This window comes from Hoplias malabaricus, chromosome 2 (assembly GCF_029633855.1).
Source record: "Hoplias malabaricus isolate fHopMal1 chromosome 2, fHopMal1.hap1, whole genome shotgun sequence".
Lineage (NCBI taxonomy): Eukaryota > Metazoa > Chordata > Actinopteri > Characiformes > Erythrinidae > Hoplias > Hoplias malabaricus.
The window spans coordinates 30,602,515-30,621,293 of NC_089801.1; the positions used below are offsets into that span (position 1 = coordinate 30,602,515).

The 18,779-nt window shown below is 39.5% G+C and overlaps 1 protein-coding gene across 2 annotated transcripts; it reads left to right on the forward strand.

The window, feature by feature from the left end:
- The first annotated feature begins 3,944 nt into the window (after window positions 1-3,944).
- On the forward strand, window positions 3,945-18,773 carry hexb (hexosaminidase B (beta polypeptide)). Of its 2 annotated transcripts, none has more exons than XM_066658522.1 (14): window positions 3,945-4,282; window positions 5,178-5,326; window positions 5,871-5,936; window positions 6,724-6,770; window positions 6,882-6,992; window positions 7,901-8,002; window positions 9,327-9,459; window positions 10,424-10,604; window positions 10,981-11,067; window positions 11,151-11,223; window positions 15,101-15,278; window positions 16,551-16,641; window positions 17,548-17,652; window positions 18,272-18,773. In XM_066658522.1, exons 1-14 carry the CDS (start codon window positions 4,032-4,034, stop codon window positions 18,333-18,335), a joined length of 1,638 nt encoding a protein of 545 aa, XP_066514619.1. In that variant the 5' UTR covers window positions 3,945-4,031; the 3' UTR covers window positions 18,336-18,773. The 2 variants fall into 2 exon arrangements, with proteins under 2 accessions (XP_066514619.1, XP_066514621.1); XM_066658524.1 differs by lacking the exon at window positions 15,101-15,278 and adding an exon at window positions 11,540-11,714 and having other exon boundaries at window positions 18,272-18,770.
- The last annotated feature ends 6 nt before the right edge of the window (window positions 18,774-18,779 follow it).

The following is an 18,779-nucleotide window of genomic DNA, read 5'->3' on the forward strand; positions in this document are numbered from 1 at the left end:
CATTACAGCATGTAGTCTAAATCCTAAAATCCTAGGTGTATTCGGCTTGTTTTTATCCTATTGGTGACCATTTCTTCGTTTCTCTGTGACTGCGTTGGTCTTTGGCTGTGCAGTGTAGGCCAGTGTTGTTTGTAGGTACTTTGTGTTTTAAATGGCTGTGTGAGCTTTCTGCATATTTAATGAGCAAAACATGGCTTTAAAATGTTTTCCTCTCACTGTGTGTGTCGGGGGGATACCCCTCTCCCCCCTCTCCCCTCATAAAACCAGCACAGTGCTGGAGTCTTACCAGCAGTCGGGCAGTTGATGTGTCTTCTCTGTTGAGTTGGACTTTCCAATAAAGTTGTGTTAGCAGCAGTTTGAAAAAAAGCAGGAGGAGTGTTTACATGTCTTGAATGGGTGCATGTGTATGTCTTTACCTTGCTGGGTTGGTGGCACTGTATTATTGGGAGAGTCCTAAGTAAATGGGTGCAGCTGTTGATGACTGAGAGCCAAGGAGAAAATATAATAAATACATAAATAGTCGTATTAGGGGTTTTTGTAAGTGCTCTTACATTCTCATAAACTGTGAAAGGTCTGTATATCAGCATTCAATTGAGCAGCACTGAGATTGAAGTATTTTGGCACCAGGGCTCCCCCTATAGTTCCACTGTTGCAATGAGTAATTCATATTTACAGTACTGTCCTGAAATCAAGGGAGGAAGGGAGGGAGGGAGTGGTCACCTACTCTCCTCCTAATGTTACATAGTGCAGTTTCTGCAGTGCTAAAGCCAGAGTAGCAAAAACAGATGTTTTATTCTCGCTATTACATGTCAGTAAAGCATTCAAAGCTGTTATTTATAGGCAAATATTTTGCCGATTGTTGCTTTAAAGCATGCGCATCTGCTTGCTTTTTCATTAAATCTAAGTGATAGTTTTGGCAAAATACAGCAACAATAGAGCAGCAATAATAGCTATTGTCATAACAGTGGTTCTTACTGTTTAAGTCATTCAATCATTGCCTGTACCCACTTATTGCAGTGACTGTTTAATTCTGTCAGTTGTATTGAGGTTGGTGTAGTGCAAATGGGTAATGCCACTGCATTCCTCACAGCAGACTGGGGTTCGATGCCCAGCTTGGGAGCAGTGTGCTAAACCAATTAGAGTTAATAGGGAAAATTTCTGCTACATTACCCTATGTGTATAACATAATAAGAGTGTGCAATATTCATTTATTCATCTTCTATAAGCACTTAATCCAGATCAGGATCATAGAACATACTCTGAATAATTGTGGCAAACTCATTCACTCACTCATTCACTCACACATGTGAACAATTTTGATGGAGGAAAGTAACACAGACCAACTCCTCATAGGCAGTGACCCGAGGCACGGATTGAAACCAGGACCCCAGGACTTTAGGAGTCCAGGACCCTAGTAGTGTCTGCCAATTGGTGTAAATATAAATGTATACTTATTATGATATTTGAAGTACCCCAACATCTAGAAGTGCAGATCTATCATCGTCTTACTGCAACCACTGGGTGGAGCCATGAGATTATAAAGGTTATGTTAATGTAAACATTAGTTAGACCACTTTTCAGTTCATCATTTAAAAGAGCGGAATGTGTTCTGACAATGTCAAGAGATTCATTGCTTGCACATGTCAGTTTGGAATAAGATTCAGAGCAGATAGATTGCAATTTGATTCCACTGAACCCAGTTACAACCCTCTGAACTCCCAATTGGACCCTGGCTATATGTTTTTACTGTATAATTGGTGGTTTGTAATATAATTAGTGGTTTCAAATCTACTTGGTGAAAATGGAATATCGGTTTATTTGTGGTTTTCCGGTGGTGTAAAAAATATAGCAAACCTTGGAGACCTTGTATTCATGATGTGGACTAGGAATACAGTAAATGTTCCCATCTGGCTGCTGAGGACAAGAGATGCAGGAAAATGAAAATGCACTATTGCATCATTGTCTGGACAGGAAGGTGGCTATCTGGGGGAGAACCAGTGTGTGTGCTCTGATGATTAATGTTTTTAATTTGTTAATATTAAAGTCTGGTTAATGCCTCTGTCCACACACACTTAAATGCACAATCTTGTATCTGTGAACTGTGGGGACATCACTTAGACTTCTGTTCAAGGAAGACAAGTCCCCAGAATGTCAGTGTGTAAACACGTTTTTCCCCCACACTGTGACAACTCATAATATATACATTTCTCAGTATTTATGAGGCCACCTTTGGCCTCTAAAATTTAGACTTTGTGATAAGAAGCATGATGATATTTGTCATATGTGTGGTTTTCTTTTTTAAAAAAACACCATGTACTATTTGTACCTTAAAATTACACTTACAAAATTTTTGTGATGTTTCCAAAACTTGTAGTAGGGTGAATAGACCATTTGTTGTTGCTACTCTGGGCTCAGCACTGCAGAATCTGCACTATGTAACTCTGGCAGGTTGGAAACCACTGAATCTTACCTAGTGTTCCTTTAATTTGTGTTGGAAAGGTTTTTTATTTTTGTCAGTTTTCCTCATTTAAAGTTCACATTTTATTCTCCTCAGTCATTTGAAGATGAATGGCCTCTTCATCTAGATCCATGTGATAGACTTCAGGAAATACAGTAAATAGAGAAACTGAGGTCAAACAGGTGACTGAGAATGTGAATTCAGGACATGATTAGACTGTGTCAGCAAGACCAGTCTGTCCACAGCTACACAGAGAGGAACACTGAGGCATTCACGCAGTCCCCATGTGGGCCCTCTCATGTTCTGAAGTGCTTTCCATGTCACATGTGAGAAAGTGATGATGAAAAGTGGCATGTGAATATGAATTGACTTTTTGAGGAAGTATTTTTTGTCATTGTGATTGAAACTGAAAAAGTCTGCAGCGCAGGTGTCTGCACATGAAACAACATTTCTAACAACCCCCTGCTCCCTATCCCATTCATATTTTGCAAAAAAAAAAAAAAAAAAAAAGACTTAGCTGCTAAGGCCAGCAGCTGCTTTATGTCCTTTTTCATAATATCCCACTTAACAAAATGAGTGTCACCAAAACTTTTACTTTCAGTCATCAAAATTTTTTTTTCTTTCTTGTCCACTTCAGTGCATTACTTCTAGGGTGACCAGACGTCCTCTTTTACCCGGACATTTTCTCTTTTATAGACTTAAACAATGTCCGGGCGGAATTTCACAAACGTCCGGGATTTTGTTTTTCTAGAGCTTACATAGAACTTCGAGAAGCGTTTCACAAACTAGTCCCGCCCTCCCCTACTCCGATTGGTTCGCTTGAGTGAGAAGGGGGCGTGGTGAAGTAGCCTAAAATCTTCTGATTGGACGCTCTGACTGTAGAGCTACCGTTATTGGTCGATAACCTTCTCTGTAAACATTTAATTGGTCAGTCTGCACGTCAGTAGTCCTTGTCTATGTCAGGCAAAGCTCATGTCCCTACCCTCATCTCGAGCAGCTATGCCGAAACAAAGAAGAGATTCCCATGTTTTGTGTAGCAAATAAAGGTGTAAAGGACCTAAAAGCACACAAGCCCCCCATTACGATTCTGAACTTGAAAGGAAGAACCTCTGTGGTGACATTTGTTTGCTAGGGTCCTTGGGAAGGTAGTGGAAGACACATAACTAATCACAAAATATACTGTGAAATAGCTCTTACGTAGTACACATTTTGTTTTAGTTGTACTTTTCCCCCCAATGTTACAACAAAATAAATAAATAAATAACCAAGGTCGATTTGTGCTCTGTACTTAGTGTTAAATGTATGTACTTAGTGTACTTAGTGTTACTCATAAAATCATCAAAAGCCATACGTTTCGTACGACCGTACACATAGTAAAGTATAAAGTAACCTAGTATACACACTTGTGCACTTCAACGCCAGGAGGCAGCTATTTGGAATACAGCCGCAGTCTCGTGATTCCCGCTTAGTTCGAGGCCCGCCCCTCGCGAATCTAAAGAACTCTGTCCCGCGCTGCTTCGACTCTGCTGACAGAGCTGAGCTGAACTGTGAAGAACAGCCTGCGGTGTCAGCTATGGGTGTTCTCCGGTTCCTGAGGCTCTGCGCGCTGTTCCTCACGTTCACCGTGTGTAACGGTTGGCTCTTTGACAGTTTCGGGGAGCAGAGGCGCCGGGAGGCGGACGAAGTGGCGCTGTGGCCGCTGCCGCAGAAGGTCCAGAGCTCCGGGACAGCGTTCCGACTGAGCGCCACAAGCTTCCAAATCGTCCACGGCAAAGGGTCCACGGCGGGGCCGAGCTGCAGCCTCCTCCAGAACGCTTTCCGAAGGTAACTGCGCTCTTTTAATGTAAACTTACACTCCGAGGTGTTTAGGTTAATGTTACAGCTTCAGGCGAATCTCAGTAGCCATGGCAGTGAGGAAAATAATGAGGAAGTACAGTGTTTACAGTGCTTTCGTTAAGAGGAGAAGCGTTTAAAGAACCTCTCAATCGAAAGTAACCATTTTTAATGATGTGTTTCATTAATAAACAGTCAAATCTGGTTTTATTTATTATTTTTTTAAATTGAAACTGAAGTATCAACCCCAGACAGTCTCACACAGTCAGATTCAGATTCTCACATACACCTAAGGATCAAACCACATCAAATTATGAGGTCAGGGGTTAATTACATAATCATATGTGAATGTGGAGAGTAATATCGAAGCCATCAAAGTTTTTGGGGATTTAATTGATGACTGTACAGGGACTTTAAAATGCACCAAACCTGTTCAGTTACAGTTCCTTTATGAACATAAAAGCTCTAATGTACAAAGGGAGACAATGGAAGGAATTGAAAACTACTTAGGACTATTAGGAAGAAGCCAGGGGAGGGAGGGGCAGCCAGAGGCCATTCTCTTCTAAGAGCAGCAAACAGAGGAATCGGAATTCAAGTAGTCACTTCTGCAATTAGTGAAGCGCATGGACAACCCCGTTTGTACATGCAAATTACAAGCAACTTCACACTGTCTTGTATTCACTCACTAGTTTTGTATGAATTACAAGTTTGGAAATAAAAGGTAGTGGTGTTTGGAAGTAAGATCTGTAGGGTTCTTGGAGATGGGCCGGGGCCACTGTGCTCGTACTTCGCTAATGGTCACATGACACTGCCCAACAGACACTGTTGGTTGGCTGTTTTGGGCCTATCGGAATCCCTAAACAGCACTTAACCTCCTGTCTCCCAGGTACTACAACTACATCTTCGGGGATGTGAGGAAACATGGGAAGAACCTAAACAACGTGTTCGACTCTGATGTGTTGGAGCTGCAGGTGCTGATCACGGCTGCGGACCCGGAGTGTGATGGTTACCCCAGTATTAAGTCAGACGAGTCATGTGAGTTCCTCCTTGCTGTGTTCAGAGCCCCCTGTAATCTGTTAATTGGAAGCGGAACATCAACAGAAGAGCAGAGATTACCGTAATCCAATATGTGACCTGACATCTGCTTCTGGACAAGGATAATCTGAATTTAAATGCCTTAACCTTCTTGTAGGTTACTTTTTCTTAGACCATGGAAAGCTCAAGTAGCCTTTTTTTGACCATTTATCGTTTACTGGCCTGTTACTACTTGAAAACTGTAGTCTTACATAAATCTCACCACCTCTATGCGGTCTAAAACTTGTATAAATTCCAACTGATCAGAGTTTTTGGATTGTCACATGGACTAGTTTGTTTCAGAGTGCATCTTGCAACACTTTAGTCATGCAGGACGTGATTATTGGAGTCGTACTGGCAGTTGGAAGTTCCAGCTTTGAAACAGCTATCAGTTACAGTGGTTTACACAGATGGCGTCTTGTTGGACAGGTTTAATCTTGTGGAACTACTTAACGCTGCAGTGCCATGCTTTACAACCTTTCCCAAATCATTCTCCTCTGTGCAGACAGTCTTGAGGTGGACCAACCTGCAGCAGTTCTTAAAGCTGCAAATGTGTGGGGAGCATTGCGAGGTACGCTCATTTAATCACAAACAGTCTAATACTTGTTGATCATGATATTTACTGTCCAAAGTAAAGTGTATGTTCATTCAATTGATGTTTAGTTACTTATATATGAACACAGCAGCTGTCCATCACGTGTGGAAAATTTCATGATGAACAGACCAATAGAAACATTCCCTTCTTTTATAGATGTTATACAAAAAGATAGCTCCATTTATACAGTAACTCTGTGTATGATTGAATGTTCTGTCTTAAGAGTTAAATAAACCTCATTATAAAGCCACATTTAGCACATAGAAAGTTTTCCACAAGGGGTGCTATCAGCACAGATTCAGTGAGGATAGCTGTACTGTACGAGCATTTACCCACACAGGCAGAATCTCCAGTGACCACAAATATGTATTGCATTTACACAATTTAAATATGTTAATGAGTTTAAAAGCTTTCTTCAGCTAGGAAAAAAATTCTGTTGTGAGGTTTTGTGAGCAGTTTATTAACACCTCTGAGCACAAGGCCTAGCAGATCCAACACCCATTTAAATGTTAAATTTATTGGATTTGTTTATGTGTTACACACTGTTAAAGTTGCATAATGTTGTCAATAATGCATTCCTGGAGAGATGATAAAGCACAATGACTCTACAGTATATTGATTTATGACACAATACGACACTTATTCAATCATGTGCCAGGATGAGTTGAAACCTTCACCTAACTGCAATCACAGTGCTTTTTTTTTTAGAAATGTAGTTCCATATTTTCTGACATTAACTTGTTCCTGACTTTGTTTTCCTTAGGACTTGAAACCTTCAGTCAGTTGGTGTATGAGGATGACTATGGAGCGGTGAGTTTACTCCTTTGGGTTTGTTTGCAATTAATTCTATTGGTATCAGCATATTTACATTTGGCAAATGATATAATATTAATTTGACCTTTGACTTCTTTTTTGTTCTAGCACAATGTCAACAAGACCAGTATTTCAGACTTCCCAAGGTTTGCCCATCGAGGCATCCTACTGGACACATCCCGACACTACCTGCCACTCAGATTCATTTTGGAAAATCTGGTAAGCTCGATGCCATGTAAATATTGAATTGGATTTACGAAAAACTGCTGATTTTACATCAGACATTTTAGGGAGTTTAACATAGTCATTTTGCACCATCCACATCTTTCTGAAGAGGCTGATGGAGTTTGTAGTTGTAGTGTGAAATACTTAATAATTGATCTTCACAGATAGTGAATTCATAAGGGTGAAGTGCTGTCATTAACCTTCTAGATTGCGCTACTTTCAGCCCTGCCTACGTTCAGGGGCCTCTAGCCTCTGCTTTCCTTTCTGTGGTGTGTGATATTCTGTATACATTCTTTGTCAGACAGAGAATAAAAAAAAAAGAAGCAGCAGTTCAGAGAAGTGGTTTTACTCGCATAACTAGAAAAGTGCAGCTCCTCTGCTGTCAGAGTACAATAGTCCTCATGACCTAGCAAAAAAAAAAAAAAAGAAGTACATCATAAGATCTGGTTGAGGTGATGATGTTTATCATTGAAACAAGCCCTGGACTTTACACTGGACAAAACTCTATAGAACATTAAATGGTGTTTTGTCTGGGGCGGAAAAGAAAGGAAACATCTACCACAAAAACTAGAGTTGTTTAGTTTTTTAGCATTTAGTTCTTGCTTCATGCAGTTAGCAATCTTCTGAATTTAGGGTCTTAAATTAGTTTATATCTAAAATGGGCAAAAATACAGGTGCCTTGTGCTATTTCCTTTTTTTTCCCTTGATTGTAATGAGATAGGTCACACACTCCCCCAGTCACATACAATGCCACCAACACTGGGAGGTTGAGGGAAAGCAGATGCTTCCTCTGAGACATGTGAAGCCTTGTAGTGTTTCTGATAACACAACATTTAAAACTAGCAGAGCTACTTTCTTAATATATTCTCCTTGTAACCAGATTTCTCATGCTTTTTTAATAGGAAGCCATGGCGATGAACAAGTTTAACGTTTTCCACTGGCACATTGTAGACGATCACTCATTCCCCTTCCAAAGTCGGACTTTCCCTGATCTCAGTCACAAGGTGAGCTATATTTACTGAAATACTTTACTGTCTTTCCCAGACAGTGATAATCTTGTGGGCTCCTTTTGTTTCCTGTATTGTTGCAGTTGTACATTTCCTCCTTCTGCCTGTTCAGTTGTTCAGTAAGATGGTTTGTGTAGGTTGCTATCCTTTACAAGTAAATCATGCCACTTGCTATGAATGAGGTAAAAAGTAGCTGTAATAAGATACAAACCTTGTTGCAAGATTAAGGCCAAATCCAATTTCTTATTTTTACGAATACATCTAGTTTTTGAGTTTCACTTTGCCCCTTGGAACTAGTTACAAAGTGTAGTGGTTAAATCTTCCCCTGTGAAATGTGACACCCTTTCAGAGCTTCTGCTGACACATCAGTCTGCAGTGATATCAGAGGAGTCGTACAGTGCAGTGCTGTAAATTTAATGCACCATGTGCCTTCAGAAGTGTTTAACAATCATATCTCCCACTCATAACTCTTCTATTATATTAAGTTAAATTCGGCTTCTTATTCTGCAGCTTTTTCTTCAAACCTTCTAATTAATCCTTAAATGTTGCAGCAGCTACGGTGCCAGCATGTACTTGCTTCACCATTTAAGGTGGAAATGGATATTTACTAGCTAACTACTGAGACATTGCTTTGAAGTGACTAGTGTATGTTACTATATTAAAATAAGAAAATATTTAAATAAGAATATAAAATTGTTGTTATAAATGCTCGTGTGGCCATTGTTCTGTGTTTTACAAGGCATTCTGGGAAAAGTATCATAACACTCCATTTGGAGTGTGCCTCTGTGTACCTCTAACCCAACAAGAATTGACACACCTCTATCCATACAAATATAGTGTCCCTATAGAAGAACAGTTTAATTGTTAAAGATAGAATAAATGATCAGATTATTTACCAGCTGTTGATTTTTAAAAATGACTTCCTTTTGTCATCCTTTCTGCCTGCTGTCTTGGGAGAAGCAGGTATGTGAAACAAGTCAAACATAAAGTGCAGAATGGCAAATAAAATCATAGATGTAGTTACTATATTTGTCCTGTGTTTCCCTGGTTTTCCTTCTCCATATCCCATGTTCCCAAGTTCAGTTAATTAATAAGAAATTATGAGAGGACATTAAGACTTAAGGCGGTGAAAAACATTTCTAATGGCATAATGCTAGCTATGTAGAATTAAATGTGTGTGCAAGTGACGGTGATACTACTTTATATGTGTGTTTTTTTTTATTAAGATATGTTTATGAACTTAAAACGTTAACTGATATTATGGCCTAGCTTACCTTATCCCAGTAACAAACACGCACCCTGTATTTTTGTGGTTTGACAGGGAGCCTTTCACCCATTCACACACGTTTACACCCCATCTGATGTGAAGATGGTCATTGAGTTCGCTCGCATGAGGGGCATTCGAGTTGTTGCAGAGTTTGACACTCCAGGACACACTCAGTCATGGGGAAAAGGTCAGTGATGAACATTTGATTGTAATTACACATGTCATATCCTTCACATTCAGACAAATCATTCACTCGCAGATACTAGTCTGGCTAGAGAATGAGGGAATACATTTGTTATTTAAAGCGGACGTTCATGATTGTAAGCAAAAAACATTTTTTAAAATTCAGAAGTTTTCTTACCATTTGCTAGCGCCACAAAAACAGTCTAATCTGTTTACGAAGTTACAGTGTCTATAAATGAGTGAAAAACAAACTGTCTCAATCCAGTATGCTAGGCTTTTTTTCTCATGGCAGAGGCATCTCGAGTTTTTAGACAATGGAGAGAACACCAAACATTGAAAAGCATGAACCAAGATGAGGATATGGGTAAAATATGGTGACTGAAAGAGCTACAAAACTAAACAATTCGAGTTACAAATGAGTTTCGGTAGTACTTCAAACAGTAAATGAAGACTTGGAGTTATACTTCAGCCATGTACAACAGTTGTTTTTTTCCCCCTCAAACATACTGTTCCACCTTAATAGATGCTGCATTCTGAATGTAAACAAATCAGAGAGAATGGTATTTTGGTACACAGACACACTCATATGCTATGTATAATTACAGAATATATAATTGGGCATTACTTCATAGTGGGCTAAAATAACAGAACAAACAAACAACAGCTAGCTAGAGTTTTAGTAGCTAATTATCCAAACATCCAAATGTTACGTTTTTAAAAGAGTTATAAGAACTGTTCTGGCCAACATTCTATGGTATAATTCTGTATTCAGCCCAACATTTACTACAGACAGCCAAACATACACCCAAAACAGCCTTCAATTTTCAGTGTAAATGTAGCAGAATGCTCCAAAGTCTTTGCATGCATTCATTTATAATTGCCAATTATTTTTATGATAGAAATATATACATTTAGAAATGTCAATCATTATATATTTAATAACCAGTAAACCATCTTTGTTTGCACAGGTCAGACTGATCTTCTGACCCCATGCTACTCTGGCAGCAGTCCTTCAGGCAGTTTCGGCCCAGTGAACCCCATCCTGAACACCACATATGACTTTATGACACGCTTTTTCAAAGAGGTCAGCACTGTGTTCCCCGATGCCTACATCCACCTGGGGGGAGATGAGGTGGATTTCTCCTGCTGGTGAGAGACAAGATTCTAATGAAGAAATTGATATGCTTACTGATTTATAATGGGCAGGGCATCTCCTGTGGTTTTGGAAGTAGAGCTGTAGCCTTTTGCTTTAGTGTAAAGAATGTGTTCTGACAAAGCTCAAAATTCATTGATTATTTTGATTCACTTTGTGTCACAAGCACACAGTAGTCGTTTTGTAATTTTACTTTGCTTAAACAAATCTGTCAAATTCTTGCTGTGATATAATTTTTTTTATGCATCACCATCAATACTCACTCAAATGGCAGGTTTAAGCACAGGTTCCTTTGACCTTTTTGAGTGTAGTTACAGCTCTGTTGCACTCACCTATGGAAAAAAAAGGCTTTCTGATTTCTTGTGTCACTAGGAAGTCCAACCCCGACATTCAGAAGTTCATGGACAAGCAGGGCTTTGGCCAGGACTACAGTAAACTTGAATCCTACTACATCCAGCGGTAAGTAATGCAATGCAAGTAAATGCAAGGGCCAAAGCATCTAATTATTTTGTAGCTAATGTATGGTATGTGTCTAATAACAGGCTCCTTGACATTGTGAGTTCCACCAATAAAGGCTACATGGTGTGGCAGGAGGTCTTTGACAATGGGGTTAAGGTAAGATACTGGTGGCATTGTGCTGGACAATCTGAGATCATAGATGATGAGGCAAGGAATCGTGTGATGATATGTATTTGTTGTGTACCTATAAATAGATCCTCAATCATTTGAGTTGAGGTTCTGTTTAAATGAAGTTATTCTACTACTCTGAGTTCTACTAACTATGCTGACCTTTGGAAGTAATTGTTGACTTCCACTGTTACCCCTTGCTTGCTGCTTTACTAACCTTTCATGCTGCATATTCAAAATTTCACATCTGCGCTTGTGCAAAAAAGGCCTTTTGTCCAACAACAAAGTTGTGTGCTTGTTGCAGCTGAAGGCTGACACGGTCGTGGAAGTGTGGATGAACAACAATGTGGAGAAGGAGCTTCAGAACGTCACAGGGTCTGGTTTCACCACCATTCTCTCGGCCCCCTGGTACCTGGACTACATTAGCTATGGACAGGACTGGCAGAAGTACTACAAGGTCGAGCCGCTCAGTTTTGATGGTTGGTTTCTTCAATGAATCATCTCCATTTATTCACCCAGTGGATAACAAAGGCACTGGGTTGTAGTTTGTTTTTACTACGTTAGCGTAATTTGGTTATTACCAGTAATATCTTCAGCGCCTATGCTCAAAAATAAATATTTGCAAGTGATCCATAGCTGTCGATAAATTACATGTACAAATAGGTTTTAAAGCATTTGTAGGATTTATTGTATAGTCGTATTTTGAAATCCAAAAATTATTCTACACGTTTGTCATTTGATAGTAACTGCTGTGTAGTATTTAAAAATTAAAATTGTAATTTTGTTAAAAAAAAATAATAATAATATTAACACGGGGCGGCACAGTGGCACAGCAGATAGTGTCTCAGTCACACAGCTCCAGGGACCTGGAGGTTGTGGATTCAAGTCCCACTCCAGGTGTCTGTCTGTGTTTGGTGTGTTCTCCCTGTGTTCACGTGGGTTTCCTCCGGATGATCCAGTTTCCACCCACGGTCCAAAAACACACGTTGGTAGGTGGATAGGCGATAGCCTGCATAGGTGTGAGTGTGTGAGTGTTGCCCTGTGAAGGACTGGTGCCCCCTCCAGGGTGTGTTCCTGCCTTGTGCCCAATGAATGAATTAATTAATTAATAATAACACGCTACTTTCGCTAACATAATAAAAACCACCATCTTTAAATGGTCTAAATCAAAAGTCACATGAACATGGTGTAACTTCTAATGAATGCAGTGACAGATCAACATTTCTCGCTCGCCATTTTCATTCCACATCATTTTTAGGTTATTTTTTGTTGAGTAAAATGACAACAGTTGGCAACAGTCATTATAAAATGACAAAAAGCAAGAGAATGTTTGAATTTTGAATTACAGTTGTATATTACACACAAAAAAAAGCTTTAAAACATATTTGTAGACCTATAGAATTTACCTGAATTTTAATTAAACATAGCATAAAGTTGGAAATTTTCCCAGCAAAGAAGAGTCAGGAGAACTTGGAATTATGCAGAAAGAGTTTCTTTATGTTTGTGCTCCATATCTATCTGCATTTAAGACCCTGTCCTAAATCCACAACCTTAGGCTACCAGGAAACAAGTGCTGTCAGCAGAAGTGTGTAGCATTACACAGACATAGTAAACATTACCTATTGACACAGGAGCGTTTTCCACTGGGTGATCAGCTGATCAATTAAAAACCATCAGATAACCTGACCTGTTGTTACGAAGCACTTATTTACATGCAGTGAACAAATAACTGAGGTTTGCAGTCTTTGCTAAACCTAGTTAACATTGAAAATGCTTAGTGTTGTGAAAGGCCTGTGACCTCGAGGACTGAGCTATTTATCATAGGAATAAAATATTGCAACCCAAAAATATAATAGACATTTAAACGTTAAAAAAGAAACCTCACACATGCAAATAAGATGTGTGTGGTTACATATTAATACTGTAGAAAGTGAAATTAATAACTAATAACTATAATTAATTGTGATCAGATGAACATAGCTGTGTTTGTGCTAGAGAGAGTTATGGCAGATGATTACATGTATTATTCGAATGGAACTAGCTGAAGAGGTTTGAATAGATGTTAATGGACAGTCATGGATGTTGAATGCTTGGGCATTGCTAAAATCCCAAAATTGTTTTGTTAGGCTTTGAATTAGTCACAGTAGACGTGTGTGTGTGTGTGTGTGTGTGTGTGTGTGTGTGTGTGTGTGTGTGTGTGTGTGTGTGTGTGTGTGTGTGTGTGTGTGTGTGTGTGTGTGTGTGTGTGTGTGTGTGTGTGTGTGTGTGTGTGTGTGTGTGTGTGTGTGTGTGTGTGTGTGTGTGTGTGTGTGTGTGTGTGTGTGTGTGTGTGTGTGTGTGTGTGTGTGTGTGTGTGTGTGTGTGTGTGTGTGTGTGCACTTCATGCTTCACTCTCAGACTTCCATTTTAAACCACACTTATGTGAAAGGAGGAGCACACAGAGAGGTTTTTACCTGCTTTTCCATTTTAAAAGTAACTGTGCCTCGGCTGTTGGTCTTTAAGACGTTTTAACCTCTGCCTCGTGATTTGGTTTGTAAGTTGTTGTTTGGACATGGCCTTTGGACGTGCTTTCTTTTGTTGCATGTTTGTGCTTTCCCAACTAAAATGTCTAACTGCCCCAGACACTTCTACTGAAGTCACTGTCATAATCTCCCAGAGGTAACAACACTCTTACTTCAGTGTGGGCTAAGGTTGCGCTACTCACTCTTGAATGTGTGACTTCCCCTCTCTCTCACTGTATGTTGCCTGCATTTCACAGCCTGAGACTAAGGCACAATGTTTCTGTCACTACGGAAAACTCCTTTAAAACTTTTAAAGGCATATTCACGCTCAAGCTATAGGTGTTCAATATGTACTGTGGACTAATACACTAATATTTGAAGAGTTGGAACATCAATTCCATACAAACAAGGTGCAAAAGTCAAGCCACAAAATATTTTTGGGGGTGTCCTTTGCAACAACAGCTTACAACAAAAATAAACATGAATTCAGCGAGAAAATAATTATTTTAGTCTGTTTTGCACTTGAAATGGAGAAGTTCTGCCTTCATTTTTCTGAACTTATCATCGCAGAAGCACTGCTCTGTCACAGGGTGGCGCTGTAACAAATCTCACCCCTGTTAGCTCTGATGGAGAAAACAGCAACAGTGGTTTTCAGCTCTGCTCTAACAGGTGGATGGCACAGCTTTTAAATGTTCATTTCTACTGCTAACACAAGTATAGCACATACTTCATGGACAGTGTTCTTGTGTGTGATGCTGGGGAGGTTGCATGGTTGTTGTTTGAAGTTTGAGCAGCATATATGAGTATGAAACATTTTTTTATGGTTATGTTATTCTTAGAGTATTCAGTAGTGATTTAAATCTTTAATTTATATTTTATAATATTGAAATAAGACTTAAAGTAAGACTAGGTAAGATCTAGGTTTTGGGCTCCTAGAGCTCCCTCTAGAGTAATTCATTTTTATAGCACTACAGAAATCAGTGGGGAGTTGTGTAGTGCAGTTTCTACAGTGTTGAGCCCAGACTAGCAACAACAGAGGCTTTGTTCTCATTATTACATGTTAGTGAAGCATCACAATGAATTAGAAGCTGTACTTATAAGTTAAAAATATAATACAGAGTTCCTTTAAGTGTTCAGCCCATATATTAGAACATAAGGATACCCCCAAAAGCGTGGGGAGAATTAGACGCACCATAAGACCACAACATTCCAGCATTAACATTTGTGTGAATGTGCCTTTTTCTTATCAGAAAGCACCATTCTGAATTAGCGCACCCTACTGCACTCCAGTGGTTTCCCTGTGAGTGAGAAGCATGCGTCTTTGTAATCTCTGCGACTGTTGTTGTGTATGTGTCTGTGCGTAGCTGAAAGCAGACACGCATCTCCACGTGTGGAAGGTGAAGCCACAGTACCAGGATGAAATGGCGCGGATCACAGCGGCTGGGTTCCATGCCCTCCTCTCCTCGCCCTGGTACCTAAACCGCATCACCTTCGGCCAAGACTGGCAAGACGCTTACAAAGCAGACCCTCAGAACTTCAATGGTGTGTGGCTTTGTGAGAGATACAAAAGTAAATACAGTTACCGATGGTTTAGGTTGAGTCCAGAGAGTGTAAATGGAGTGTGAAATACAGCACATTTTGGTCCGGAGTGGTTCACAACTGAGTCATATTACTGAAGTAGGTGAACGCAGTGTTGGCAGTTTTGCACACTGACTTTTATTGTTATAACATGGTGTTGCTGCTCATGCTGGATGTTGAACCCAAGGCTGCTGTCATAAAATGCTGTTGCTTTGTGACACTCCCTCCAGTAAAAACACAACCTGTTTATGGCATGGCCTTGTTTTTAGATGATCTTTATTTTTACCAGTTGCTTCAAAGATTGCAGTTATGTTCTTTCTTAAATAGATTATTTTTGCAAATATCTGACTTTTCACTGTGGCACTGCTATATTTTCTCATAATACCTGGTCCAAACCGTTCACAAACCTCAGAGAAACGTTTATGCACATGGCATGTAGTGAAAAGGCCGTCGTGTATTGTTACGTTTCGCAATTTCTGCATAAAACATAGTTGAAGACTAGCCTGTATTTGGAGAAGTGATTTCTATTTTTAGAAAACAAATGCACAGATACAGCAAAACAGAACTAACCCAGAACACTGGAAGTTGGCCTGAGAAATCATAACAGAACATTAAACATAAACAATATTTTATATTTACTGAGCATTTAATGATTAGTGTTGGATGTGCTTTGCTTCACAAACTGAAACTTGCCAGTTGGTGTTCGTGTGTGAATTTCTTTATGATTAAATGACATTTTTGGCTTAGTGCTTTAGTGAATACTGTGCATTTGCCTCTAAATTCTGTCTGAAATCTACAGACCCTCCTCTAAGTTACTGTACCTGTTGGCTTACTTCCTTAAACTTGTTTGTCAGGTGTAGCTTATCTAATTCAGTCAGGTGATAGGCGTGTGTTGTCGGGATTCCTTCTTCATTCTGTAATGTTGCAGAACTTTGCACTGTGGACTTAATGGCGACCATTTTGATTCCAAAATAATGTGCTGAATCCACGGGTCATTGTCTGGGTGTGGTTATGTTACAGGCCTGTTGAGTGAAGCAATAACATTTCTAAGAGTCTTGTTGTAGGTTGTGTGCTTCACCCTAGAGAGTGTTAGGACAACAGACGATGTAAGTTTGTGTCCATTGTCATAGAGCCAACTGTGAAAGGTTGTCAATATTTCTATAGTAAAGACCTTGATGTATTTGTTATAAATGAGGAATAACAGACTTTTCCATCATTCTCCACTCAACTCCACAGGCACGGCAGAGCAGAAGAAGCTTGTGATTGGTGGAGAGGCTTGTCTCTGGGGAGAATATGTGGACGCCACCAACCTCACCCCTCGACTCTGGTATGACACTTCACAGTGATTGGCCCTGAAGTTAACCTAGATCTACATAATCCTAAATAATGACATACTCTCCTCAAATATACAATGGCATTGTTATCCAATGGGGAAACTATATCTGCAGAGTTTAAAAACAGCAGCAGAAATCTCGAAGCCTACGTAACACTTTTCCAAAAGAATTAAGACTTTGTGGCAAATGTAAATAAAAGCATGATGTGAATTATTTTAAACCTATGTTTCATTTAAAAGACTACAACGTTTTAAATGTTGAAACTGAGAATGTTTATTGGTTTTTAGAAAATATTTACTCGTTTTGAATTTGATGCCAGCAACACAACACTGTATAAATATAAAGATTTCAGGTCTCCTTCACCGTGTGTTTCATTTTATGATGCACCTGTTTGTTTACAGTGCCCTTAGTTGCTGCATCTCAAGTGTAAAATGGGCATATATTTTTAAAATAAAATAATATAATTTCTCATTTTCAGGATTTAAAATAGTCTTTTTACTTTTGAATGATTTGCACCGAATTGGAATCTGTTTTTACTTGCATTTTACACAGCATCCCCAGCTTTTTCTGGGTTTGTCCATCGTTCTGTATAGTTCTAGTAGCATGTTTGGGGTACAGTGAGTAACAATCAACTATAAATTATCCACACGGGCCAAGTTGAAGTGGTCCAGCTCAGTGTGACCCCATTCAATTCTGTATTAAGAAAGAAGACTACTGCTACTGCTGAGAACTACTGTTCTCAGATCGGAAGCACGTAACACTCTCAGTATCTCTTCTTCAGTCCTCAAAGTAGACGCTGTTGTCTGAAGAATGTGAAGTTCACAACCTCAAGCTGATACATGCTGAGTAACAGTGAAAAGAGCTGAAGTGTGAGGTTTGTGTGTGTGTGTTTCTCACAGGCCTCGAGCCAGTGCAGTAGGTGAGAGGCTGTGGAGTGATGAGAATGTGAAGGACGTGGGCAGCGCCTACGATCGTCTAACAAAACACCGCTGCCGCATGGTCAGGTGGGTGTGAAAGCCGTCTTGTATGCGTATGTATGTTTTCACTGCTGTCCCCCTCGTCGGACTGAAGCCCCAATACCTCTATTTGACACTAGGTGTCAGTGTAATGGCTGTTTCATAACGAGAAGGAGAGTCATGGGAGAAAGGGCTGGGTTTCCTAAGTACATCTTAGAACAGGGGTGTCAAACTAGATCCACGGATGGCCGTGTGGGTGCAGGTTTTCTTTCCACCTGTTTTTAATCATAGGATCTAATCATGAGATCTTGACTTTCAGTAGTGTGGGGCTTTTGCGTGGTTGGAAAGAAAACCTGCACCCACACGGCCCTCCATGGATCTAGTTTGACACCCCTGTCTTAGAACAAAGAATTGTTAAATGGTAGAGTGAGCAACACAGCGAACACTCTCTCTCCCTGTCAAGACGATCTTAACACTAAAATGTGTTTTGGACATTGGGCACAGTCCTTATTGAAGGCAGCAATGCTTTTTATTGTTTTCTTAGCTACAAATACTGTGGCCCAAGTGGGCTTCTTCCCATGCTTTGATTAACTACATTTTACTCGCTGTATTAAATATCCTTTTACATATTTTACATAAATTGTGATGATTTTATTTTTGTTTTTAGGAGAGGTATCGCTGCAGAGCCTCTGTATATAGGCTTTTGTCCTCATGAATACGGTGGCCAGTGAGTTCAGAATGGGACCAGTGGAATTATCACCAAAAATAAATGATGATCAACTACAGCACAATTATGCACTGAGACAATTTGGAGAATATTTTCAATGTGAAAATTAATGATAAGAAAAATGTATGCATTTGGATAAATGCAGCACTTTGTTTTTGAATGTTTTTGTTATACGACCTGTAGGAGGGAATCTCCTGGGAGTATATTTGTCATTTGGAATTTGTGCTGTCAGTTTCAGACAGTGTATCACACTCAGATACACACTTTTGTTGCTGTATCCATTTGAGATGAACATAACTGCAAATTCCTCTTGACTGTAGTCTATTTGTCACACTAGCTTTTAAAAGGGGTTCAATACAATTTGTATCAGTGATCCCTAATGACAAAACTCAAACTATTTCTGTTTTTAATGTTGACAATGTTTTATTAGAAATGAATAAATAAAAGG